Genomic DNA, 27,258 nt, shown 5'->3' with positions numbered 1-27,258 from the left:
TCCCTCATCTCATATTTGCTGTCAATTGTTGGCCCCTCTGTTGGCGCATCACGGTGCCTGTTGCTGGCAACTCCCGGCCGGCCAGTCGCTGTGTGAAATTATGAAATCCAGAATCGAATCGAGGACGAACGCATGGCTCCTGATTTGTTACATCACAATCGCAATACAAAACCATCAACCATCGGCGCATCAACAAGGCGCGCACATCTTGTGTCGATGGATTGCATCGAAGGAATTTATGTCTTTCGCAACATGCCAGGGTAGCGCCCCATAAATCGCACTTTCGATTGCAGAATGGCACTTCGGGCAAAATGGGAAACAATCGGAGCCCCCGCCCCACGAACGCCCCGGGGGAGTCCGCCTTGACAGCGTTCGCTTGACAAATGCGACTCACTTCCACCACCCCGGGCCACTCGATCGTTCGCCCAAAGTACGATCACAACGCGGGCATGTTGGAAAAGCCACCACGGATCGTCCAGCTCCAGATGGAAAGTGCGGTCGTCGTCGTCTTGTGGCATTTATGGACCACTTCCGGATGTGCATACAATGTTGCAGCGTGTGCAGCATAGCACCGTGTGGCCACCAATCGCTTCTCTCCCTCTCGCCCTCGCTCTCGCGCGCTGTGATCTGTCTTTTCCAGCTCAGCTTGAGGCCCTGTCGGGCTCTTTGAACCACGGTAAGCCACACGCAACCACAACATCGAGCCGATCGAGCGCAGTTTGAAAACCGTGTTGGCTTCGGCAGCGAAAGGCCTCTCTTGATCTCGATTGAGACTTGGTGTGAAATGGGCCTCGAAGGGGAGTGCCAGGGGGGAGAGGATGGTAAATGGATTGCATTCCTGGCAGCGTTTTCATTGAACACGTTACGATTTATGGGCCCGAAAAATAGATAGATCGACGGTTTCCAAGTCGGTTTGGATCGGAAGGAAGGAAGGAATATCGAAAGCAGGTGAGGGGAAAGTAAAAAAAAACAACGGAAGGTACACAGGAAATTGGGTAACAGAAAATGGGAAAGAAAGAAAAACAGAGAGAGAGAAAAAGAGTGAAACAACGCATGGAAAACTCAAATCTAAAAAAAAGCAAAACACTAAAGCAAAGATAGGTAGAACAGTTGGTAAAAAGCATCCCAAAAAAAAGCACATACACTTAAAACCAACCAAAACGATTAGATGAAAATGACAAGCGAAACCTCTAACAATGAGGCGAGAAAAGTGGCGATGGTAAAGGAAAGCAAAGAGAGAATTAAGAGGAAGAAAATGGAGGAATCATATCGTCGAACCCTCCTCCTCCTCCTGCTCCCCCTGAGTGGCACTGGCGCTACTGGCGAAAGTGCAGCAGCATCAGCATCCCCTGGCAGAGTGGAGCGGGGCACAAAATGGTTTCAAAAGAGAATGGCAGCGGCACCAAACGGAACCACAATAGACGATGACGACGACCACACGGTGATGGAGCTGCGGAAGTGTAATCGTTGCTGCGGTGGCGCTGTTGTTGCAGCACCCGGGAGACGGTCAGTCAAACGAACAACAATGGCCACACCAAGGCACACCAGCCCTAGTAAGTGGTGCATTTGGAAAGGAATTTAAATTTCGCTTCGCGCGCGAATCGCGATGAAAACGAAAGCATCGCTCCGTCGCTGTCGTCGAGTTGGATCGAAGGAAACCGGATGCGTTCGAACGAAGGTTCGCAAACAGGCCACAACAGGAGCTCTCGTGCGCGCCGCCGGTCAGGTGGCATTAACCCAGATATCACCTCCGCAGGACACCCCCGGTTTCGATGAACTCGCATCCCATTCTCACGACGCTCACGTTTCGTCTCACTGACCACGTGGTGATCCGTGATTAATTATCCACTTTAATTTGGGTTCCACGGTTCACTGGCCCCGTGTGCCCCCCTCCCCGGAGTTGGGGAACTTTACCGTTTGTGCGCGTCGGAAAAGCGAACCTAATCCCAGCGTACCGAGCGCTCCGGTTTTTTCGGGGGCCATTTCTCTTCGTCTTTCGGTTGTTGACTGCCTTCAATTTCACCACCTCTCTCCCTCACCACCACCGGGGAGGCTTAGTCACTCAACTGGAACCTCCGAAGCGACAGTCGGTGGAATTTGAAGATTTGAAAGTGGGCCGCCGGGGTTCCGGAATTAGAGTGACGCGTGTATGTGTCTCCCGGCGTCGGAGAATCTGGGACACGCACTGCTCTGATCGATCTTCGGTGTCGATCGACCGACCACGATCATTGCCAAATCGTGTTGCAGTGGCATGAGTCATCCGGACCGCGTAACCAACCTCCCGGCCCGGGGGTTTACGTCATGCGACCAGACCGAGCTGCTCGAGTTGTCTTTGGCTGCGGTTGCTCTTTGGCCTCCCTCGATAAGCCAGACCGCGCCCCCAAAGGGGCAGATCGAGATCGAGGACCCCAAATTGCATCGTAAAAGTGCATAAGAGCGCACACCACAGCGGGCGCAGCTTTGGTTACGCGCGTGATTTGTGGACTGGGTGTGCTGCTGCAAGCGCGGAATGTCATTCGATGCGGTTCATCAACACCACACGCAATCAGTCTGTGTTTTCTCCTCCTGGTACTTCTTCTCCACCCGGGGGGGGGGGGGGTTTCTTTTACTTTTTTATGAGTCGCCGAGTGAGTCTCGCACGCGCTCTACAAGTTGCACGGCTCAATGGTGCGCTCAATCAAGCGGCCGGCCACCAGGAATTGCAACTATTTCAATTAAAATTTAATGAATTTCCGTTTCGAGTGGCACGAGATCGATGGCGCGATGATCGATCACTCGCTTCACAGCGATTGATCAGCCCTACCGTGGATACCAACCGTTGCCGCTGCTGCCGTTGACAACATTTTCGCCGTCGTCTGGAGTGCTTGCGGATGGGAGCAACTTTCCGAATCCGAATCAAATCGTCATCGCGAGAGTGCGCCGCGCGCTGATCCTCGGCCCGTATCTAATGTAATCATTCAATTAGAGAAGCCTCTAAACGTCACCGACTGGCGGACGGACGGGAAAACGGGTTTCTTTTTTCTGCAATGCTTCCACGGGGTGGTTGCCTCGTCGTCTGCGATGCGCTTCAGACACTCCTGCGGTCCCCGCCCGATGCCTTCCCCGTTCGATTTATTATGGTTATTAATTAGATGGCGATCATTTTCACCTGTATCCGCGTGAGAGAGAGACACACGACATTGTGGTGTGAGTTGGGTTTGACTTTTATGATCTCAACCCTCCACCCCCTTGGTCCGACAGTTGGTCCCGGATCTCGGAACGGAAAAAAGGACAAGGATTAGTGTTTAATGGCGTCATTTAGAATGGCTTCTGCTTTACGCCTCCGAATGGCGCACCCGGACAGCTCACGGTGGTCTTCTAACCTTCCTTTTCAAGAGTGCACCCTGAAGCTGCATGGCCACAACAGCAACATGCCGTTAAGAACGGCTAAAAAGAAGTGCTTGAGGATGAAGGAGCTGAGCCCAATTAAGGGGTGGGCTTTGGTGTTTAAGTTTTTTGTGACACATATATTTAGCAGTTTTCCCTGAATGCTGATCCTTTCAAGAATATTGTGTAAATTTTTTGGATCAACCGAAGCAAAACTGACAAAGTTATGGATTTTTTTAAATCCACGTTTTTGGGTTTTTTGTAGAATCGTATAAAGCTTCATTTTTGAATGAAGTTTTTAATCAATCGTCCTCAAAATACGACGAAATATACTTGAAAAGTTGCAGTTTATTATGTCATTTGCAAAAACATGTATAGGTAGATAGTTCCGTACAAACAAATCATGTAAAAAATGAGCCGATTTAGGTCCAAATCAAGAGACTTACCCTTTTAAGCGACGAACCCGGTTCGGATCATAGTGTGATCAATTTGTCAACTTCAAAAGTCTGCCACAAATCGAAAAATAGGAAATTCAACAAAAACTCGAAAGGACTACTTGGATAGACTAATAATCTAACAAAAGAATATTGATTTGTATTTTTCCCATGACCCATCACGTAGCTACGATGGGTAGCGGAAAAAGTATCTTTTCGAAGACACGTCTTTCTAAATTTGATGCCATGGATGAAGTTTTTAATAAATCTTCCCCAAAATAGAACTAAATATTCTTCAAAAGTCGTAGTTTAATATGTCATTCACTTGAAAAAATTAAGTTGAATGATTACGTCACAAAAAATCATCAGAAATGAGCCTTTTTTTTGGCCAGATACGAAGGAAATGCGTTGTTGGTTACACAAAAGAGTTGCTATCATTATTAACTACGAATATTGCTATCGTGGCCCTGCAATCTTTCGCTGCAGAGAGCTATATTTGGTCCCGTAAATTCGGTATTACGATGCAGGTCATCAATGTCACCGTAGGTCCTTCCACCTCCACCGAGCTCTTCATCTGCACCAACAACGCACCGTACGTCTGGTTGGTTGGCGGCTGGCCTGGCTTCTGTGTCGCTTGCGACCGCCTGTCGACCAGGTCTATTTGCGAAGCTGCGGCAACGTGCGTCCTCCATCCTTTCCGCCGTCCCTCTGGTGCTCTGATACGACGGCACACGGTTCACGTGTCGCGCCCAAGATTCGCCTCTATTTGCTCCAATTCCCCAAACCGTCTCCGTCGTCCTTCATGCTGTTGCGCCTTACGTAAGCCACAGTTGTGGTATCCAGCGCCATGCCATTCCCGGAAGGAGGGCGCACTTGTCAAAACAAGTGACTACGGCTACGCGACCTGCAACTGACACACTACCGCCGCGTTGTCGGCCCGCGGATATAATTTTGCGCCTTCCCAACGCATCTCACAGGAGGAGGAAAGGAGGAGCAGCAGATTTTATTTTTAATTTTCCATGCAATTGATTGGCATCTGGCTTCTTTTTCCTTCTTTTCTTTCGCTTGGCTCATTCCACAGCAGATATGGAGGAGGAGTGCTACCCGGCGATCAGCATGAATGGCAACAGCAAACATCAGCAAATCATCCACAGACAGGGCCACGTCACCACACTGCTGGCCAACAGTAACGGCGGACAGAACCGAACAACGACGGGCGCTGCGGACACCAAGCCACCCACGTTCGCCGGGATGTCGTTGCTGGTGAATGGGGCTGCTGCTGCGGCCGCCGCCGCTGCCGCCGCTGCAGCCATGGCAACCAACAATCAGCAGCTGGTCGCCGGTCTCACCCATCACAACCTCGTTAGCAACAACAACAACCATCTCACGGTGAACCATAACCTCAACCTCAAGGATGCCTCGATGCTGGGGCTGAAGGGCTTCTCGGCGATGCACCATCACCTCGGCGGTGGTTCGTCCTCGTCCTGCCACGATTCGTCCTCCTCCTCGACCTCGGCATCCGAGATCGACATCGATGAGACGATGGTCAAGGAGGAACCGCTGTCACCGGGCTCGAGCTGCCCCTCCTCACCGATCGGTGCTGGTGGTGAAGGTGGCGAAGGTGGTGGTGGTAGTGGTGGTGGTGGTGGTGGAGGGAACCGATATGCCATGTCCACCGCAAACTCCTACAGCCACCCGGATCTTGTGCTCGAGCACCACCACAAGGTAAACAACGACGGAAAAAGACTCTTAATTCGCCAGCTCAACTAATTTTCTTGACTTGATCTTACAGAATGGAACCCTTCAGCTATCAGCGGCGTCACAGAGTCTACTCAAGAACCAGCAGATCAGCACGGGCAGCAACAACCAAGGCACCCAGGTGATGTCGAAGCTAAACATCAAAATGGAACCACAATCGTCCGCTGGCTTCGGATTGCCGCCCACACCACCCTCGTCACTGCCGAGCGACGAATCCGAGGGTAACCAGAGCCCGGAACATCACGTCTCGCCCATGTCCCCGCCGACCGATATCGGTACGTCCGGTAGTAGTGGCGCCAACTCGGCCTCGTCCAGCCGCCGAACCTCACTGCACGGTAGCTCATCGTCGGGCAACTCGCCGCCGTCGCTGAACCGGGTGTCCTCCGCTAGTCACAGTGCCGGTTCCTCCGGTTCGTCACCTTCCTCCTCGATGGCGGCCCGTGAATCAACCTCGTCGAGGCAACCAATCCACACCCCGCTCATCAGCAGTCAACCGGTAAGCCTGCTGAGGTGCAGAAACCATCGCCAGATTCATTACTTAAACTCTCTCTCTCTATTTCTTTCTCTCTTCTCGTGGCACACCTTGCAGAAGGGCTCCACCGGGACGCTCATCCTGACGGAGGAGGAAAAGCGAACACTCCTGGCGGAAGGATATCCGATCCCGACGCGACTCCCGCTGACCAAGGCGGAGGAGAAGTCGCTCAAGAAGATCCGGAGGAAGATCAAGAACAAGGTAAGCAAGCTAGCCTGAAACTGTCGCCTCTAAAACCATCTAACGTCCTGGTGTGCTTTCCGTTTGCAGATTTCCGCCCAGGAGAGCCGACGAAAGAAGAAAGAGTATATGGATCAGCTGGAGCGCCGGGTCGAGATACTGGTGTCCGAGAATCTGGACTACCGGAAACGGGTCGAGTCACTCGAGGACTCGAACCAGAATCTGATGCAGGAGCTGGCGAAACTGCGGCAGCTGATCGGTCGACAGGCGGCCGCTGCCGGTCTCCGGAAGTCCTAAGTCCGGTCGCGGGCACAGCATCGCGCCAACCATTATAACCCTGATAAGCACAAATGTACAAACTAATGTCCTAGGGAGAGAGAGAGAGAGAGACGGAGTAAGAGGTTTGTCTCGCGCGACAAGGAAGAAGAGAATACCGGAGAGAGCTCGTGGATTCGTGTTTGGTGTTGAGGGTTCGTGCAATAAGGTAGCAGAAGAGGGATCGAGACAGAGAGAACGAAGTCTTCCACGCCTGGGCAGAGCGCTAGGCTGGCTCTAGGCGGATGGTTGCGGTGTGGCCCCCCCGGGGGGGAGATGATGATTGTTATTTGGTTTGCAAGTAAGTGAAAAGCGTAAGTAGAGAGAGAGTGAGTAAGGATGAAGTAGTTAACATTCCAAATTCCGAATGCGAAATCTTAAGACGGTAGAGCACGCTGGCGAGGCCTGACGGTGTCTGGAAAGGGAAAAGGGGAATTGGTCGCATGGCCGTGTGGGTAAAGGATGTGCCTTGTTGTTTGTTTTGTTTTTAAAGTGCCGTTGTTCCAAGTATTGCTTCATCGAAAACGCAAAACGGCCTAGCCTTATTACACGTTTGGGGGCGGGAGAGGATACACACTTGTTCGGCTGTTGTTCGGTTTGTGTGCATGTTTCGGTACACCTCGCTTCTATCGTACGCACGTACGCAGTATCCATTGTGTGCAGTTTGCAGTACCTAAGATAAGATAGTAAAATGCACGCGCGCGGCAGTTATGTTCGTGATTTCTGCTCGTGAGATGAAGTTGTCTCACTATAGTGAGAAACGTTAGCCGGGTTTCGAACCACGCGGCTCCGCTAAACACTCGGCGACACACGAATGGCAGCATCAACGAGGTTCGAGAACGTTTACGGCCGCTTGCGCCTGGGACACTACCTTTTGTTAATTATTTCCCACTGCACCCACTCCTCAATTGTACATTAAGCAACATGACGATGTTTTTGGCAGGCCCGCTGCCTTTCGCCTTCCGTCACGTGCACGCGGCCGGCCGGAAGGTGGTTTGGGACGCGCGGAATATCCACAGTTCGGGACTGATTCGGGTACACATAGGTTACACTCCCACTAATTCTGCTGGCCTAGGTTTTTGTGCTCCTAATCTAATGCTCGTTTGCTTAGCAGCTACTAACGAACGAACGAACTGATCTTTGCTGCTTGCGTGATACCACATCTTTTAGACCTTTCTTCCTTTTTTCTTTCTTTCTTTGATAAGATACTATTCACCCAACCACAAAGAAAACCAAAACACTATACACTGCGATGCACTAGGCAATGGGAAAACGGCTTGCTTAGGTCGATCGTTGAATTTAGACTTTTTCCCATTTTTTTTTTTTACTGAAATGTTGACTTGCTTACCATTTGAGGACCATCGTTTCATGCACATCATGCGCCTAGTGTAGAGTGATTTCACAAACAAACGTAAAAATACCGGACCAATGTAACCTCCCAGGCAGTGAACCAAGCACACGGTAAGATGGGGTAGTAACGGAGTAGTGTTTCCGTACTTGTTGTGGCTGGAAATAAGCAGCAGTTTACAGATCTTGTGTGCTCTACGACTTACCGGAAGCAGATACATCAATTCTATACAGAGTTTAGCGATATGGATTAAGCAGAACTAGAAAATATATTTATAGCGCTAGGCATACGGCTGAATAGACGAAAGTGGGTGACTTAAGTGGATAATTTTAAGTGGATACACATACGGTGGTATAAGGAGAGTACAGTACCGACTAGTGGTGAGCAAGAGCGTTATTCAATACATTAACATGCTTATTAGTATAATTATTTCACCCTTATCATTCACTAGTAACGCCGTACGCGTTTACCGTTTAATTTATGTTGGGTTCAATGTGTATCCTGTGTAAGATCCTTACAAAAATCGGGACCACTATCCATCTTCGACTGGATGTGGATGACTGCAGGCGTTTTTTTTTCGTTTGTTTTGGATTTGTTATCTATGCTCCTCAACAATGGGGCCTTAGCGGTTAAGTACGGGAAGAAGTAAGAGTATTGGGAAGTGAATAGAGAAGCTACATTTGGAATGCCAATTGCACATTGGTTCACATCAAATTTTGCCATTTTAATTATGTAGGTTTTTTGCGTTTCTCGCGGGGGGGGGGGGGGGGGCACGAGCGTGAAGAAGTAGTGTCCGTTATCCTTAATGAGTTAGTTAGGACCACACCAGCACACACGGAGCTGCAGCAACACAAAACACAACGTAGATCATTTAGTAAGCGAATAAGCCAAGCTGGTTCGCGCGATACGATCGATCGCATTTTGGGATGGCGGAATACGGGAGACAGTGTTCCGTGTTCCGTGGGTGGTTTTTGTACATTTGTTTTAAGATGTGTTTCATTTGTTCCCATTTGCTGCGCACCGGTTTCGAGTATCGATGACCGATATTTCGGCTTGGTCCGGAGTGTGGTGCGCGCTCCGGGGCCTTTTCTCCTTTTTTTTTTTTAGCATCATCATCCAGCATGATCATGCCACATTTATTAAACTAATTCCATGTGCATGACTTAAGACAAAAAAAGAGAAAGTATGCTAAAAACACGGTCAATTATGTTACCTAACACAATGCGTGTGTGGAAGTGAGGGAGAGAGGAAGAGAAAGAGATCGTAAAGGGGTTTAGTTTCGTACTTTATTGTAGCGTCCATTGCGTACCGCCTCACATGTGCAGCTGTTGGCCTCCTGAATCTTCCTCTAGTTTTCGCGCCACTACCATCGCTCTCACAACCATAACCTAACACAACACAAAACCAATCCACCGGAGTCGACGCACCGGATGAAAATAAACCACAAAGCACGGCGGTACGAGCACTGCCTCTAATCTGTTCCACTGACTCGGTGGCATTTGCACTTTGGCTCTTTTAGTCTGTGTTTGTCTGTGTGCATGTATTTGCAGTGATTCCGGGCATCGGTTTGCCTAGTGCATCATCGACTTCAAAGACGATTGCACATGCACATCGTGCAGTTATTTATAGCCCAGCTGCTGCCCAGACCAGACCCTTCTAATGTTTTTTTGGGTGGCAAAAACCCATCTGATCGATCGCGCTGCACAGCGCTGATGCGATGAATGCGAATGATGCGTTGCTATAGTTGCACTACCGATTAGCGTAACCGTGGAAAGCATTTACCAGACGTTCACTGATGGCGACAGTGTCTCGATTCCACGATTTCCATTGATTAATCCGAGAATCGAGCCGGTAGCAAAGTGCATCCAAAGCGAAAACACACAACCGTCGCGGGAAGCAACAAGCTGCAGGGGTGACCGCAGAGCAGAGAGGACAGTGAGAGGGAACCATTGCATCGCACCATGGGGGCGCGAATGGGCGCGTTGGCTTATGATTTGGGGTGGGCTTTAGTTTTTGTAGTTTATGGTTAAAGAGAAAAAATGTGTTTTTTTTTTGCTAAATTTAAGCATCCTCGACTTAAGTACCATAAGCATTAAGGTTGTAGTTTTGTAGCATTTTGCGTTTGTGGCCCCCAAACCGCACCTTTCTTTTTTGTTCTTCGCTCATAAGTGACATCAGAAGCAGCAGGCCCAGCCTCACGCCAGACAGCCGCAGACAGTCGTCGAGACAGACGGAATACGGACGAGACGAGACACTGCACAGAGAGAGAGAGAGAGAGAGAGAGAGAGAGAGAGAGAGAGAACGAGACGCATTCGCGATGCGAAACCAGAGGCAGACGCCAATCGATATGGGAACGTTTTAAGGGGAGACAGTGAGATAAAAACTATACTGTAATGCAGCAAGTGAAATGCAGCTGCCCAATCGAAGGAAGAAGATGAATGAGAAACAGAGACAGAAATAAAAATTTCCTCACTTACATCCGCCACGACTACCTCACAGCAACAGAAAAATTCTCCGAAAGAGCACGGGGACGCACATGTCCTTTGGCTTCGCCGTTTCCAATCTTCCCTCTGAGCAGATGCCGGAGATGCATGAGCGGGCAGAGGGATGTACAAAAAATCGGTTTTAATAAACGAAAAATTCCAACGCCTCGATCGACCATCATCACAGAATGCACCGAACGACCCTGGTTGCCAGGTTCCTACGCCTACGCCTACTGCATGCTATGCGTTCCGGTTTCCGCCTCGGGCGCAGGGAGTGTGTACGCGAAGAGTACTAGTAGCGGGGTCAGAGGAAACAGGGGGCCAATTTTGGAAAGCAAATAATCACATTTTCCCATTGCACTCGGAAGCAACGAAGGAAGAGAAGAGAAGAAGGAGGCTGTGGGGTGGGCCACGCCACGACGCGCTGTTCCGTGATTCTGTGATTGACTGACCGATTGACGGCTGGTGGGCAACACGATCCGGTGAGTTGACCGGTACCCGGTACTCATACTGTCCCGGTCTTGTTGGTCGAGTGATAGTTTCGCGCGAGATTCGCGAACAAACGCGCAGCATCCACCGAGCAGCAGCATCCACGATTATGCGCCGAAAGAGTGTAATAGAGAGAGAGAGAGGGGGGATAGTTTCTCCTGGTGGGAGGAGAGGTGGAAAAGCGTGTGTGAATGCGCTGACTGTTGTCGGGCTCTGTCGTGCCGCTTTCCACCGATCGTGCGAAAATTTCGGAGTTGAAATTTGAATTGAGTGAAAGAGATGAAAACATTTTCCATCTCGCTCCCGATACTCGAATTATTTACTATTTCGGTGTTGGTATCACTTTTTTATAAATCTGATTGGAAACAGCACTTTAATACTTAGAAAACGTTGTAATTAAGTTAATAAGTTCACTAGGACATCAAGAAAAAAATTATAGATGAAATTACAGATGCTTCCCGAACATTTACATTGTCATAACCTTCGTATTTTGATCCTTTAAGTGATCGTGCTTGTGCCAAAAAAAGGCCCGTTTTTGACGATTTTTTGTGACATAACCATTCTACTTTATTTTTTCAAATAAATGGCATATTATTCTACAACTTTTGAAGAATATTTGGTATTGTTTTGAGCAACATTCATTGAAAAATCAATCCGTGGCATCAAATTTTTGGTAGGCGTGTCGTCACAAAGGTACTTTTTCTGGTGCCCATCGTAGCATCATGACGGGTCATTTTAATTATACAAATCGATGTTCGTTAGAAAGATTATAAGTTTATCTAGGTAGCCCCGGAGAGTTTTTGTTAACTTTCCAATTATTCGATTTTTGGCAGATTTTTGAAGTTGAAAAAGTGATGCTTTTTGCGATTCTGCCATAAAACGTAACCATTTAACTTTATTTTTTGTGATAAATAGCATATTAAGCAATAACTTGCATCAGTATTCAACAGTTCTCTTCAGTTCTTTGGGGAAAGTCACCAGACCCACCACAAAAAGGTGCGGAAGACCGGTTCGGCACGTGATCCAGGATCGCAAGGATCATCAGGAACCACGTGGACCTCAACCACGGGGTCCTCAACAATAAGCCATGTGTGCCAAACACATCTCTCCATCCTTCCTACACCCGCTATCTGCTTGTTCTATCTATCTATCATTGACTCATTCGCGCGCGCCGTTTCCTGCTTGCCTTCCACCGTTTGGTTTTCCTGTTTTACAGCGTTGTAGCAGTTTTCGGATGAAATGCGTGATCTACAGCCATCGAGGGAGGGAACACTTGCCTGGATTGCTTGCATGGCCGGGTTTATTCCGTTGTCACACCGCCAGGTGATCAGCAAACGCTAATCGTTAACATCAAGCTGACACCCTCACTGCGGTTAACTTGTTTTGTGTTTTTAGCCATTTTTTCATGGACACGACACGTAGTTTTTTCGTGGAGCCGGTTGACTAGCTGCTGCTGGACCAGTTGACACGAGGAAAGATTGGATACTGGCGGCAGGTAACTTGGCAAATTTCAAGGCGCCTGCCTTGCACACATCTGTGCCTGGATTAATGCCGTACAACTGGTTATTGCACACTAGCGGAAAACCAATGCTATCGTAGCAAACATATCCTGACACGGATGCAGCGCATGTGAGCCTGCAATCAGAAAAATGGGAAAAAATAATATCTATCTGCCATTCAAAGGGGTTTCCATGCGAGATTATACTCACGAGGCAAGCATAGTGCCACCGAATTTCGCTATACATGTCGCATCGGAAGCGAGCTTGTAATCAACTTGACTCAGTATGGTAACATCGTTAAAAGCAGGGTCCGATCCCCATCCCAGAACAACACAGGTCGTAGGATTTGCCGTTGAAAAGGAGATCTCACTCGTCGCTACCGTAATAGGTGCCACATTTGCATTCCCACTGAAGCTGCCCGTTATCGTTAGAACAGCGACATCGTTCTCTTTAGTCGTATCATCATAAAGCGGATGAGTTTCATTCTTGGCAACGGGAAAAGTGAATCCGCCCTGATCCTTGTAAACACTGCCCGCACGGATTGTAACCTAATGAATGAAGTAAAGTCAAGTGGTTGCGAATCAGTTATTGTACGTCTCTTCAATTTAATTTCTTTGCTTACCGATCGGATTCCAGTGATAAAATTTGTGATAGCGGATGCCGCAGTGAGGACTTGGGTGTCGCTTATAATGGCGCCGACTCTATAATTCGGATATCCTGTTCCGTCTGTCACTATTACCGAAACAATGTACGGATAGTTTGCAATTGCGGACTGGATTTGACCGGTCATGCGACCAGCCCTTTTAATTTCTACCACGTTGGTGCCATTCTCATTCGCTGGAGATTCCGCATCATTTGCAGGATCGGAGGTCTCCTCGTCCTGAGCCTTGGCACGATATGCGCAGAGCAGCACCAACGTCAACAAGGTAAGCTTCACACTTTGCTTCATCCTTCAGACCACTGAACACTGTGAAAAGTAACTGATTGATAAGCTCTCATGGGACGCAATTTTATACCAAAGTCGAACATCTGGTTTCGATCATCGGTTGGGCTAGACGCGTTCCCCAGACGTTTTGTTGCTAAGCAATGGAAGAACATGAGCAAACTGCGTACCCATGGATCCGTGTAATTCCAGGAATTGAAACGGGCAACCTAGGGCGCTCATGTGCTCGTCTCCACGCGATCGAATCTTCGAGAACATCCAGCAGTTGCGCCAACAGTTCGATGAAACCTTGGAGTAAGCGCTACAGGATTGGCTGTTCGGTGGGGGGGCGGAGCGTTCAAACAAGGTTTGGCGCGTGGCAGCCTCTTGCCAGTTATCTTCGCACGCGCATTTTTTTTTGCGTCGTCAGCATCCCAGCTCGAATGGAAAGGGGCCCGAAAGGGTGTTTAGTTACCGTTCCATAGAAACATGGTAATGCCACGTGCTACGAGAAGAGCTGATCAGGTGATAGTTTGGAGTCCAAGTGGAACGAGCCAAAGCATTAGTATTCTATCCATTCTACTGTCCTATAGTGCAGCAAACGTGTGCTTCATCGAATGGTGGATTCGTGCAATGGGAGTGAAACATGGTAAGTAGCACAAGCGGCAATTGCAGGACACGAGACGAAGCCAACTCTTCCTTCAGCTGCACCGGAACACGATCTCCAATAAAAGTGACAGTCGCCGGAAGAGGAGAGGGATGTGGTGAAGAGGAAAGAAGAAAGCAAACTGTGCCAACAAAGCATCGGAGAGTCGCGTGCGATCGAAATCCTTTCCCGAGAAGCACCAGCTGATTGTAGATTTGGGACGAGCATCGCTTCCTTTCGCACGCAGCATATCGCAAAACTCTCCCTCACCACGCGGAAGCCTAGGGTGTCCCTTTACAGAGCCGCGGTGCTTTTGATGGTGCCACGATTTGAGTTCCCCTTTTTGGCAAGCTGCCACACCGCGCTCCCGTCGAGGTGGAGGCGCTTGCAGACCCGAGGGTGCGTTATCGATGCAGGTAGAGTGGATGCGCCCGATTCTGCCTCTTCTGTGGACCTGGACGAGAAGCATGCGCAGAGAAGGTTTAGCTTCGTTGTTTGGACCGAAGCACAGGGAACGCGAACACACCGCGACGCTTTGGGATTTGTCCCTGTAAAAAAAAACGTAACCAACCGCTGATCTCATCGTTTCCAATTTCCGTAACATTAGTTTTTGGGGGAACAGTAGGCGCATCGACGCAGTATAGGTCTAAGCAAAACCACCCGGTGTCCTGCCAACCTGTTCGCACCATTCGCCGGCTGCGGCCGCATGCATCTACGGGAGAGGAACGATGGTGGCCACGTTGTGCGCCTGCGCGACTCTCACACCCTTCAAATGGCAGCGCGATGCCACCGGATCCGACGGGAGCGATACACGCGACGGATGACGCACGTGGCCACACACGGTGGCATCGCACCAGCGTCCAGTGGCGCAGCTTTTCATGTTTTGCCAGCTATCTTTTCAGGGGGTTGCGATAAGTTGCGGGAGCCACCACCAAGCAGTCCATTCTACAGCGACGACGATTCGCCCTCGATTGCTTCGATTTTAACTGAACCTGCGTTGTGGGTAGCATCGGAGAGGGTGCACATGGTTTGCTGCGAGGTTTGTTATCGATTTTTCCCTTGTTCACTTCTGCGCACAACACCTTGCGCAACTTTCGCGTACTGGCTATACACCGTTCTGGCTAGCCATCAGGCGTTCGGGGAAAATGTTTGACCCTTGGAGCGAGGTCGAAAAAGGGTAGGGTTGACAAGAGGACCACTGCGGAGTCCGCCAGGATGAGAGCGATACGATGACAAGTGTGAAAATACTAAGCCGTATCCTTTTTCTGCCTACAAATAGAAGTAAAAGATATTCGTTTAGGGACACTTCTTGCTACTTCTCAATGGATTTGAGCACAAATTCGATGACAATATTACAGGTTACTTTGACTTTATTTAGCGTGTGTCAGTAACTAAATGAAAATATATGCTGTAGAGACCGCTGATGCGCTAAATAAGTCAAAGCAACCTAGAAGGAAGGCATCCAAGATCCCCTCGTTTCGAACGGTGTCGCTGTTCTACTTAAGCGGCCTCAACTTGAGTACGAAAATTGTGCAGGTAAACGAACCTCGCGTGACTCACGCCCCAGCATTGGCTGGCCTATGCGCAGAGCAAAATGTGACGAAAAACAACCCGCAAGGGGTGAGCCGCTACGCACACCAGCGGAGACGGAGAAATTCGTCACGCGGGGTTGATGGAAACTCGCTCAAACGCCCTGGAACCAGGAAACCGACCATCGAGGGGATGGTTCTGGGGAAGCCGTACCTATGCCTATGCTGCCTAGTACTCTTAAGCCACACCGTCTGCACAAAGTTCTTTGTCCCCTATCCGGCAACAAAACCCTGCCAGAAGGGCGCACGAGCATGGAAAAGGAGTCGAGGTTTTTGTGCCGCTCGAAGGGGACCATGTGGCTGAGTGCCGAGCCGTTAGGGAGACACATTAAGTCGCTGAATTATTTGGCCGAACCGTGATTCGATCGCAGATGTCGCACCGGGATTCAATTGTTGGCCGAATTTGAGCTCGCTCGATCTCGATTTTGCTGCATTTTTATTCGAGAGCCTTCCCGCTAATCGTAAGGACTGTTTTTAGGACATTATTTTGATTATTATTAGCGAAATAACTTCTCTCAAAATCGTTTACTTCTCTTCCTCGAAGACAGCTTAACTTTATCGTCACATTACCTAACTTTTTAAAGCAAAAAAAATAACTTATGAAGGAATTAAAACAAACCAAATATCAATGTTATTAAGTACAGGGAAACTACTCAAGGATACTCTGATTTATTTGGCGCTTTTTTGGTCACACTAAATTTTTTGGACGCGCTAAATACATTAAAGTAAGCCAGAATATTGCTTAATAATATTAATGCGTATGTAGCCTGCTTATCTCGCCTTCGCATTCGAATCAAATCCAACTCCAGCAAAATATAGAGCCTGCACTTTTTGCTCAGCGCGGCGTTTATCGATCCAGCGACATTCTGCTGCAATCACCAGCCACCCCCACACCCGGTTGGCTACTTCTTGGTTGTGTTTTTTTTTTCTCTTCTCCTAAACCAAGCGTGTGGTCTTACTCGTTCTCTCCGTTCGCTCTTCGCGCTCAGCGACACATACACAGCAGACTGCTTCGATTATGCTTAGCGCTATATTCACGGAGGAAAAGCAGCTTTCCCCCCCCCCCCCCCCCTCCACCCCACCCAGGGGTTTTCGGGTTGCCAACTGCGTCGTTGCGCGTCTAGGTTCGTGCCCTTCTTTATGTGTGTATGCGTGTGATGGTGATGCAACTGATGTCCTTTTTTGAGCTCACATCCTGAGAGTAGCTGCCAGCAAAACGAAGCATTTTCGAGTATGTAACCTCGATTCCATCCCAGTGGCCAGTGCACTCCAGCCTGCAATGCACTTGCGAAAAATGTTGTCGCCCCCGTCCCCTCGAAAAAAAAAACAAAAAATAGGCTGCTTATCAAAGCCGGCTCCGGCCGGAGTTGGCTGTGACGCAAACAAAGCAACCGCACACATTGCGAGTCCTAAATCGAATCACCGTGCTCTCCCTCTCTTTCTCTTCCATGCTCTCTCTCGCTTTCTCTCTTTCGCTCCCTTTCACGCTCGCGCTCTCGCTCTCGCGCAATCCTTGTTAGTTCCCCCCGGCCCGAAAGCAAGCGAGAGTCCTGCGAGATGAGAATGCGCCATCCTGCGCCTGTGCGGCTGAACCGGATCGGACCTGCACCGGAGACTCGGCGAGCCGCGCCAGAACACGTGTAGCGCTGCAATCGAACGGATCGGAGTTTTTTTTCACGTGCGCGCCCATTAACCAAGCTGAGCTCGCTCGCTCTTCCGCACCGAACTGTGACGACACACGCTGGTGGACACGGCCTGTGTACGCGTGTGTACGCGTGAGTGTGTGTTTATCGATTTTTTGTGCTTGCGACACGCGCGCATCCGGGGCGACCAGTGGTTTTGTGTTCCGTTCAGTTTGAACGCTCGGCAGTGGTATGAGCACATCCGTATCATCTCCGGCAACCGGAGGTGGTGCCGGTGGTGAGGTGGCTACGGCAGGCGGTGGCGTTAAATCAAGCTACCGGCTCAGCCTGAAGCGACAGTCTCCGAGCTACGATGGTACCGATTTGGGTACCGGGTCACGCGAACCCTGGATTTCGACGAACAAAATCCTCAACAGCAGCTACTGCGGACGGCGCACCAACAGCCGCAATCCCAACTTTGACTACGACGAATCGAAACTACTCATCTCGCTCTGGGGTGACCCGCACGTCCAGAAGGCGCTCATTACGACGCACAAAAAGCACCCGGTCATTGCGGAGCTGGCCCGCAAGATGCGAGAGCACGGTTACAACCGGTCAACCGAGGAGATCAATACGCGCATCAAGAACCTAAAGTGTTTCTACAATCGCATCAAGAAGGACATGGCAGCGGGCCTCATTAATCAAACCACCTGGCGGCATTACGCCGATATGGACGAGATTATCAGCCGGCCCGTGTTCGGTAACCGGAAGAAATCGGACCACGATTCGCTGGACGAGGATGGGCGGAGTACGCAGAGTTTGGAGCTGGAACCACCGCCGCTACCATCGGACGAGCCGCTTCCGGTGAAGCTGGAGCTGATGAGTGACGACGACGACGACGGCGGCGGCAACCGGGATGACGATGAACCGAGCGAGATACGGGCAGAGGATCTGCTGACGATCGATGCCAGCTTCCCGGAGGAAACGAGTGCGGCCGCTTCATCGTCATCGTCCTCATCGGGAGCAGGTGGCGGTAGTGGCATCGCCAAAAAGTCCTATCCCTCTGCTGCGTCGCGTAGCAACGGTAGAACGACCCACGCCGGTGAGGCCGCCGGTGCTGGCAGGAGCAGTGAGTCAACAGCAGCAGTGTCTGTCCGCAAGGGTAGAGCTGGTGGGAATGCTGATTGCCGACAGGATGACGAAGACGATGACGATGACGACGACGATGAGGACGATGATGAGGAAGATGATGAGGATGACGATGACGATGGTAGTGATTTCGATGTCGAAAAGTAAGTAGGCCGCCGGTCTAGGGTTGCTTTGTGTACGGCATTTAATTTACTTTCCTATCTCTCCTATCCCTCTCTGTTACGCAGTGAATTCAACGATGGATTGGATGAAATCTTACTGAAAGCACAATCCAAAGGCAATTCTTCGGCAACCGGCTCGAAGACGATCGCCGGTAATGGCAGCAACTGCGGTAGTTCGACGTCAGACAGCATCGTCACTAGCAAAGGTTCTGGGACCAGCGGTTTGGTGATCGAGAATGTAACTTCCGGCAGCGGAGCAAAACCGAGCACTTCGATGGCAGCGGCACCACCACCACAGCAGCAGCAGCAGCAACAGGGAAAAATTTCGGTCGTTCCAACGAATTTGCTCCTCAAATCACCTTCATCACTGCCCAGCAGCAGCCTCAGCACACCGATTCAGATCTTTACGAAACCGACGGTCAGCCTAGCAACGGCAGTCGGTGGATCGACGGTGAAGCCGACCACGATGGGCATTGGAACGGGCGCACCGACCCCCGGAGCACCGATGAAGCTTCTGCTCGTCAATACCGTCGGTAAGGATGGTACCACCAAGCAGATACTAACACCGGCCGGTGATATGACCACCCTGCCCAAGCTGATGCCAACCGCGACGTTGAAGCAGGGAACGACGACGGTACCACTGTCGCTGGCATCGACGAGCGGCGCTTCTCAGCAGATCATCAGCATACCGGCGAATGTGGCACCGAACAAAGTGCCAACCATCGCCGGAGTGCATTCCCTGCCGAAGCACATGCCCATCGGTCGTCCTCCGGGACTGCCCGGAACCGAGCGTGAATCAGCCACACCATTCAAGGCACTGCTCACGCAGCTGGTAACGATTCAGCGGGAAAACCTGGCCCTCAATCAGGAACGGTTGGCGCTCGAGAAGGAACGGCTTGAGTTTGAGACCAAGTTCGGTGGGTCGTTCGTCAGCATGATCCAGAATATGAGCACCTTCTTCTCGAACATGCTTAAGCACCAGCGACAAGATCTGCAGCAATCGAGGCAAACGGTAGCAACCAAGGAAGGAGAGCCAGTGCAACCAAAGGAGACAAAATCGGTGGAAAGCAAAAAACCGGAGAGCAGCGCTTCCGCATCTGCAGCCACCAGTGAACCACGGACGCCGGAAGTCAGCACGCTCGATCCGAAGCAACCTACAGCAGCACCGGCAGCCACAACGCCGACCATTACCAGTACATCAGTGGCCATTGAATCACCAACGCCAGCTACGGCACCGATCGGGAAACATCCACTTCCGGCGCCACCGGCATTGACGCCGCTTGTGGTAACCGCGAGCAAGCCTAACAATGCCGATGAGACCGTCGGTACGCCGTTGCCGAAGAAGCGTCGTATGATGACACGCAATGCGACCCAACCGGCCACGAGCACCACGGAGGATCCATTGAAAACGGAAGTCATCAGTGACAATGACGATCATTGAGCCATTCCATTTGTTCCTTTTCTTTTCGTTACCTGCATTCCATTTCTTACTTTTATTCCAAAACTAATCAAACATATTCCAATCGCAACGATCGCACATTCGCCTGGAGTATGGAAGTGGATTTTTTTATAAGAATTACCAAAGTGAAGTCAGCAGTAATAAAGCTATTTACCCGTTTAAATACAATTCTGGTACACGTTGTTCATCAGCTCCATATCACGGATTTCCATGATATCCGTCTTCAGCCGCTGCTTGATGATCTCGCGCAATATATCGTCCCGGTCCTTCTCGTCCAGTATGCCCATCCGGTGCAGTGAGTCATCGGTGATACGGAGCAGCGTTCGCCCCGTTATTTCATTCTGCATCGATCGGAAAGCGACACACGACGGGTTAACGGGCTGGTGCAGGCAGAGGTCCCGTGGTGGCAACTTACCCGTTGAAACAGCTCCTGATACTGGGCGCACCGGTCTGTGCAGTGCCTCCGGAGCCACTTGAGCGTATCGGCCACAGTCCACATGTAGACCGGTTTCGGCCTGGCCGTCATCTTCGGCTGCTGGAAAAGTGGAACACAGTGAAGAGTGTAAGTGGGAGACTCGCAGCAAACAGCCACAGAACGGAAATACCTTTGTTTTGGCGACGGGCACCGTTTCCTCGACCATTTCGCTGTTACTCCGTGAGGCCGCTTTCACCGGTTTTATCGAGAAATTCAAGAAATTCGACGATTTTTACGGAACCGAACGAACGGAACGGAACGAACAGAAAGTGTTTGTTGTGGTTTTTAGTTCCAGCATTCACCACCAGAGCGCCCTTTTTTTCCTTTTTTTTCCAGAGCCTCGCTTTTTATCCTTTTTTATCCATTTCTGGGCTAGATTTAAAGAGAAATTTAGTTTGCTGTTTGCTGCAAGTTCGCTAAATAATCGTTCGTAAATTATACTAATCATTATGCAACTCTTTAGAAAAAGAAATCACTTATCAGCAGAAATGTTTAATCTAGGAAGCATGTAGTAGGAAAGCAGCTAACTAAAGTAGACTATTTGAGGAAAGGCAAAAAGGAAAAATTAATCTCTTCATTCGTCAACCACTTATTTGGCGCCTGTGGCTACTAAGTCGCGACCACGGTTTCTGTTTGCATCGTCTGGTATCCATGGTAATAATGCGGTGACGAGCATTCGTGACGGTAATTATCGTATCCTGCCGCAGTCCCCCGTAGCTCTAATGATCATCCCCTTTAAGCTAGTTTTTCTATCATTTCCCTTATACATCATCGCTATATCGTGATTTTTGTATCATCGATAATATAGAACGTGCGTGAGGCAAGGGTCGCTCTCACCGCATATCCTTTTTCGCAGGATATATTCGCTCGGTCGCTCTAACTGTGTGTCCCTTTCGGATGCTCTCAGACGCAAGCATAAAAACAGACACACAGACACACAGGCGCGCACAAAGGGAGGATTGCATAGCGCACGCATACTGCAGGTCCTTACTGCGCGTGCCCCAGAGTCTCCCTAGCAGAGGCAGTTGGTCCGCGTCGCGTCTACCGCACCGACTCATGCATCGCAGACCCCGAGCCCGAGGGTGTATGCTAGGGGTTGCACCCTCCTTCCCTTCTCTCGGTCCTCCGAGGCGCATGCGCGTGGTTTGCGCACCGAGTTTACCACCTAGCAAACCCACCAGCTCTCTAGGCCTGCTCGTGCGTGCTCGTGGCAGGACCACCACCCTCCTCGGGTGATACACGGTGGGGTTGTGTTTGGGTGGTGGACGAGTCCCACGTACAGTCAACGTACGCATACCGGTCCGGACACATCATATCGTCAGTCGCGCTTACCACCCCGGGGTCCCTTTAATTCTCCACCGCCACCACCGTCTCACTCATTCAGGACTCATCTTCGCCTCCTCCCCCTCCCGAAGCCCTCGCTATCGAGAGATATCGATTTTCCGCTCACTCTCTCTCTCTCGCTCTCTCTCTCTCTCGCTCTGTCACTCTCTGGAGGAAATCAGCGAGCGCGCCGCTCGATTGTAGCGAAGTGAAAATCCAAAGTGAGGTGTAAGTGAAAGTGCGACAAAAGGATTGGAGGGCTTTCTGTTTTCCTTCTTTTTGGGGGGCGTAATTGGCCGTTCGCGAATCTTGAATGCCTCCACCGCGCGGTACCGGTCTCCGGTTAAATCTGGGAAGCAATTTTCTGACGCAACGGAAAATACAAGCCCGCCAACGATTGCGCCTAGCGCGGCATCAGCACCAGCAGCAGCAGCAGCAGCAAGGAGCATCCGGTTCCGGTACCGGGACCTCGCCTGCGAGTGGAAATCGTCGCCCCAAGTACAACATGTGGGTTTCGACGAACAAAGTGCTGATTGGGTCGGTCGGCGGTCTCAAGAAAACGCACTGCCGCAACCCAAACTTTGACTCGGAGGAAACGAAACTGCTGATCTCGCTCTGGGGTGACCCGCAGGTCCAGCGGACGCTCATCACCACCCACAAGAAGCACCCGGTCATTGCGAAGCTGGCGGAGAAGATGCGCGAGTACGGGTACAATCGGTCGACCGAGGAGATCAATACGCGCATCAAGAACCTCAAGTGTTTCTACAATCGCATCAAGAAGGACCTGGAAACGGGTGTCGCGTCCGAGACGTCCTGGAAGCACTATCAGGCCATGGACGACATACTGACGCGGCCAGTGTTTGGGAACAATCGGCGAATCCTGGCGGCCCGTGAGGATACCCGCGGTTCGCGTTCACGAGGACACGGCGATACGGGCGATTCAGGCCCCGGCTACTCGGCCGATGGAGGATCCGGCAGTGACGTCCCCTCGGGTGAGCCCGCGGGAGGGCATCTGGACTCGATCGGGGTGAAGCTGGAGCTGGCAAGTGACGAGGAGAAGGAGTTGCGTGCGGTTGAGATGTTGATGCGGAACGCGGAACAGGTGGAGCTGCGGGAACCGAATCTGCTGATACCGAAGGACGAACCGATGGAGATGGAGGAAGAGGACGATCCGAACGATCCGGACTTTGAGCATGACGGTGGCAGCGAGACGGATGATGAAAGTTCCGGCATGGATGAGGCTGATAAAAGGTAGGTCCAGGACCGGGGCCAGGGCCAGGGCCATGGTTTTCTGGCCAGGCGTCAGGCGTCAGGCGTCATGTTGTTCTCCCGAAATGGAAAAGAGCATCAGCAAAAGAGAGAGAGAGAGAGAGGCACTTGACTCTCAGTGTGGTGAGCGAAGGTCCTTTTGCGTCGACGCAAACTGTTCTTAGCGGCACCACGTGCACCGGAACAACAACGCCAGTCGACCAGCCACGTGCTCGCTCGTGGTGTACTCGTGTGCCCACCCCTCGTGGGACAACAAGTGGTGCTAATGTTCCAGCTCTCTACAAATATGTTCTCTCTCTCTCTCTCTCTCGTTGTCTCTTTGCAGCGAACGATCGACACGTTTCCGGCGACGCACCAAAAGAGTCCACAAACCGAGTAGTAAAGCAGCGGCAGCCGCAAATGCTGCTGCCGGTGGAGGAGGTTCCGGAGAAGGACAGTCAAGTGCGGCCAATACGATGGGCAGATCGTCCAGCGTAACATTCGCAGCATCGGCTGCATCCACTAGCAGCAGCCAGGCCGTTCCCGTGCCGGGAACGATCAAAATCATCAACTACAGTGGCGGTGGTAAGGTGAGCATCTCCACCTCCACCGTCAACGCCAGTACGGGAGCGACGGTAGTGACGGCCACGGCTGCACCAACGCTCGGCGGAATAACGACCCAAGCCGGACGTTCAGGAGCGGCCGCAACGACAACGACCCAGAGCAAGATATCGCTTGTTCCGACGAATTTCCTGCTAAAACCGCAAGCATCGGGCATGGGATTCAAGCAACCGATACAGCTCTACACCAAGCCAACGGTTACCATCCAGGGTGGTAAGGCAGCAGCTCCCGGTTCAAACCCCGGTTCAATACAACCGATCGTCTCGATCGGTAGCGGCACCACACCCGGTTCCGTGGCCGGACAACCGATGAAACTCTATCTGGTCAACACGATGCCAAAGGATGGTTCGGCACCGAAGCAACAGCTGATAGCACCGGGTGGCACATCGCAGCTCTACGGTGGCACTTCGGCGGCCTCCATCCCTGGCATGCCCATCCAACCCAAACCGACCATCATGACGACCGCGTCCGGTGCGACGCGCATTCTGCAAGCCAAAACGGCACCGGTTACCGGTGGTACCGGTGGTGGTGGTGGTGGTGCAGCGCTGCGAGCTCCTCTCGGGTTCCCACCGAAAATGGGTGGTTTCAAGACGCTACTGAACCAATTGGTCGGACTGCAGCGGGATAATCTGGCCATCACCCGGACCCGATTATCCGCCGAAAAGGAGCGGTTCAAAAATGAAAAATCTGTCGCCAACTCGGTGCTTCGGGCGCTCGGTGATCTGAACGAGCTGCTGGTCGGTATGAACGCGGAACTGGAAGCCGTCGGTGCAGTTGAGGAGAAGCCCGTGGATGCGGGGAAGTGCTCACAAATCCAAATCACCGATGTGCGCCACGATCCGCACCGTCGACCGTCGGTGAACCAGGAGGACCGGCAAGGGACTCACTCCGCTGCACCCGGCAGTGAGGATGAGGAAAATATGAAAACCGAAATTATCAGTGACTCAGAGGAGGGCTAAAGTACAGGAGGCATTTATGATATTCATGATAGGAAATCATGCAAAGATTTATCTAAGAAAAGGGGAAGTGTTTATTTGTGTGTAATTTAAACAATTTAATATTAGTGTAAAGGCAATCCGGTGCCCATCGTACCGTAAGTACTTAAGAAAAGGCAATAAAACCACGATAACGAGTTATTTGATTTAGTTCGCTAGCGCTCCCTATCGGTTTGGTGCAGAACCAGCGTTTGACAGCTTTCTTAAGGCCTCCGCAAACTTCATGCGTAGCGGGGCTCCACGAAGCGTACAATCTAGAGTAAACGAAAAATAAATGCTCAATTATTGAGATTTGATTAACCAGATTGCATTAAAAAATTTGTAGATTTTTGTGACAAAATTAGGATATTTTTTATGGGAGAAAAGAATAAAACACACTTGCAAAGAAAACTTACGTCGCTTCGTGTGGCGCGGTTTTTTTGGGAAAGAAGAAGAACAAGAAGAAGATGAAGAGAAAAACAACAAAACCTCCGCGACCACAACACGCGACGGGTGCTTCTTTTCTCGAGGTGCGGCGAGTGATAAAGGGATTCGTCCTAGGATCCGCGAGGGTGGTGCGAAAATCAAGTGTTTGTGATTCCAGGAGTCATCCAGGCGTGGGTTTTTGGTTGGTCGACTTGGGGAGGGTCCTTCCGCCCCGGGCCCAAAAAAACGGGAGATGCTGTGAACTCCACCACCCTCCAACAATTCGACGGGATTTCTCGGGTAAGCCTCACTAGCCAGCTGCCACCTTTTTATCGCCCTATCGGTGGCGGGGCATCGTGTACGTGTGACTAAGTAAGGGCCGCGGTACAGAGGAAAAATCCAAACTTGGAAAAGGGAAAGGAAGCGTTTAGAAATGGAGAAAGGCAACGGGTCGATATCGTGAGCAACCCCATACTCCCCCTACGGTGGTCTGCATTCCTGCACTGCTTACGTCACAAGAGCCTGGTCGAACGTGGGAAGAACGCGGGGGAATTCCATCGGGATTCGGGGAGAAACAGATTGTAGCCCACAGTGGCCCCAACGATGGACAACGGAATCTCAAAGTCGACACGGTGAACTGCGTTGTGAAATTGTGGAAGAAAAACCCCATTCGTCGTTCCACAACCGACCGCCCCCACAAAGGATTTCCATTGTTTATCCTTGTGCACCAGTGTATGTGAGTGTGTGTTGCTGTTTGCGTGCGCGCGGAGTGTGCACATATTGATGATTAGAGAAAAAAAATGTGGAGCAAAAAATTGTGTCCACCTTCCGCTAGTAACCATATGTGAGAACGCATTATATCCGTGGCTCCTGTGTTTGTGTCAAGTTAGTGTGAATTATGTGTTTTTTCCTGACCATCAACATTAGCAAAGATAATTGAAGTTATGCAAAATGATCTCCAGTATACATCCGGCAACATAAAGCACATTACCATCTTCTGTTGCTCCCAAAGCACCCGAGTGGCATAACTTTTCATTTACCAGTTAATTACTTTTACTTTCCGGTGGTGATGGTGGTGGCCGGAAGCGACACAAATCATGCCGCGCAGGAGCAGCACCAGGTGACATTATTCGTTCGTTTTTCTCGCGGATTCGCACCGCCCCGGACGGCGGCAATCCCACGCTTACTACGATGCCAGACCGAGCGTCAATTAAAAGGTCAAAAGGCAAATGATCCACGCATCCAGGCAACGCGCGCTATGGGGAAGATACACGCAGCACCACCCCGGTCGACTGCTGGCAAGGTCCTTGTTGGCGTTGATGTACAACGTCAGCAAATCTCCCCGAATCGACCATTAAGGAGGCAACGATTAATGCGTTCCATCTCCGTGATTGAACTCTCTGAGGGCGCATGCTGCCAGCTGCACACTCTGTTGGAGTTGCGTGTCAGATAATGAATCCTATTCTGGGATTTTGCCAAATCGACAGCCAAACTACCACATGCCCTGGAATCGTATGCGTATGTTTTATCGCAAGGCCATCGATAAACGGTTAAACTGACCATAGGTGCATGAACAATTTTGTAAAACACTCTCTTTACCTGCTGCATGCTGCACCGTTAAATCCCAGTCACACAATTCTTCATCATATCAAGAACGCAAGAAAAAGTCAGCCTTCACAGGGTCATAAATATCACCGGGCAAACCGGCGACCAGAACCGACGATAGCGTTGTGGAATGTATACTTTCAAGCATGCATGCGACTGCCGACGAAGCCCCAAAGCACTCGGATGGGAGTCGGATGGAGTTTCTCTCACCTTCGGCGAAGCGTTACAAGAAGGTTGCGACCGTCTTGGGGGGGGGGGGGGGGGGGGGGGGGAGGGGGTAAGAGTTCTCTTGACCGACTAGTGCACCCCGTGACCGCGTGGGATAAAAACCTGTGTATGGCCCCGTGCTCAGGACACACACAGCTGGAGGAAACACGAGCATGATGATGATGATGATGATGATGATGATGGGTCTGTGGAGAAGCTCTCCGGGGCCTCGTTATTTGTATTACCACCGATCCCGGGGTGTTGTGAATGGGATGGGTAAAGGGTGTTTTCAGGCAGACACCAGCGTAGATCCAGCGCGAAGAAGCGTAGAGCGTAGAGGAAACCGAAAGCAAACCGCGAGAATGTTGCTCCTTCCACCACCACCACCTCGATGGCAACGATGATGATGATGATGGTGGTGGGAATT

At 50.8% G+C, this 27,258-nt stretch overlaps 4 protein-coding genes across 6 annotated transcripts in view; 3 read left to right on the top strand and 1 right to left on the bottom strand.

Annotated features, from left to right (window-relative positions):
- Nucleotides 1-10,411, top strand: part of LOC126575715 (cyclic AMP response element-binding protein A) — an 86,916-nt gene extending 76,505 nt beyond the window's left edge. The window contains exons 3-6 of one of the 2 annotated variants that reach the window (XM_050236559.1): nt 4,885-5,525; nt 5,593-6,054; nt 6,148-6,291; nt 6,361-10,411. In XM_050236559.1, coding sequence (XP_050092516.1) covers nt 4,885-5,525; nt 5,593-6,054; nt 6,148-6,291; nt 6,361-6,567 — 1,454 coding nt within the window. In that variant the 3' untranslated portion in view covers nt 6,568-10,411. Of the gene's footprint in view, nt 1-4,881; nt 5,526-5,592; nt 6,055-6,147; nt 6,292-6,360 lie in introns of both variants that reach the window. The other variant, XM_050236558.1, reaches the window with a different exon arrangement.
- A 6,883-nt stretch (nt 10,412-17,294) lies between these two features.
- Nucleotides 17,295-24,854, top strand: LOC126579078 (uncharacterized). The gene is made up of 4 exons (XM_050242341.1): nt 17,295-18,475; nt 18,560-19,931; nt 22,067-23,001; nt 23,345-24,854. Exons 1-4 carry the CDS (start codon nt 17,436-17,438, stop codon nt 24,576-24,578), a joined length of 4,581 nt encoding a protein of 1,526 aa, XP_050098298.1. The 5' UTR covers nt 17,295-17,435; the 3' UTR covers nt 24,579-24,854.
- LOC126575724 (protein aveugle) lies at nt 19,948-20,703 on the bottom strand. Of its 2 annotated transcripts, none has more exons than XM_050236568.1 (4): nt 20,558-20,703; nt 20,368-20,487; nt 20,107-20,293; nt 19,948-20,037 (listed from the first exon to the last, which is right to left on the bottom strand). In XM_050236568.1, exons 1-3 carry the CDS (start codon nt 20,591-20,593, stop codon nt 20,111-20,113), a joined length of 339 nt encoding a protein of 112 aa, XP_050092525.1. In that variant the 5' UTR covers nt 20,594-20,703; the 3' UTR covers nt 19,948-20,037; nt 20,107-20,110. The 2 variants fall into 2 exon arrangements, with proteins under 2 accessions (XP_050092525.1, XP_050092526.1); XM_050236569.1 differs by having other exon boundaries at nt 20,368-20,484.
- Nucleotides 24,855-25,093: 239 nt separating the features above from the next.
- The window catches only part of LOC126575713 (synaptojanin-1), a 9,803-nt gene continuing 7,638 nt past the window's right edge, over nt 25,094-27,258 (top strand). Inside the window, exon 1 of the mRNA XM_050236552.1 lies at nt 25,094-25,319. The gene's annotated coding sequence lies outside the window, so the exon portion shown is untranslated. The remainder of the gene's footprint in view (nt 25,320-27,258) is intronic.

The sequence above is a fragment of the Anopheles aquasalis genome, chromosome 3 (genome assembly GCF_943734665.1).
Source record: "Anopheles aquasalis chromosome 3, idAnoAquaMG_Q_19, whole genome shotgun sequence".
In the NCBI taxonomy this organism is placed as follows: domain Eukaryota; kingdom Metazoa; phylum Arthropoda; class Insecta; order Diptera; family Culicidae; genus Anopheles; species Anopheles aquasalis.
The sequence above is the reverse complement of the archived record's forward strand: the minus strand, read 5'-3'. Positions and strand labels throughout refer to the sequence as shown.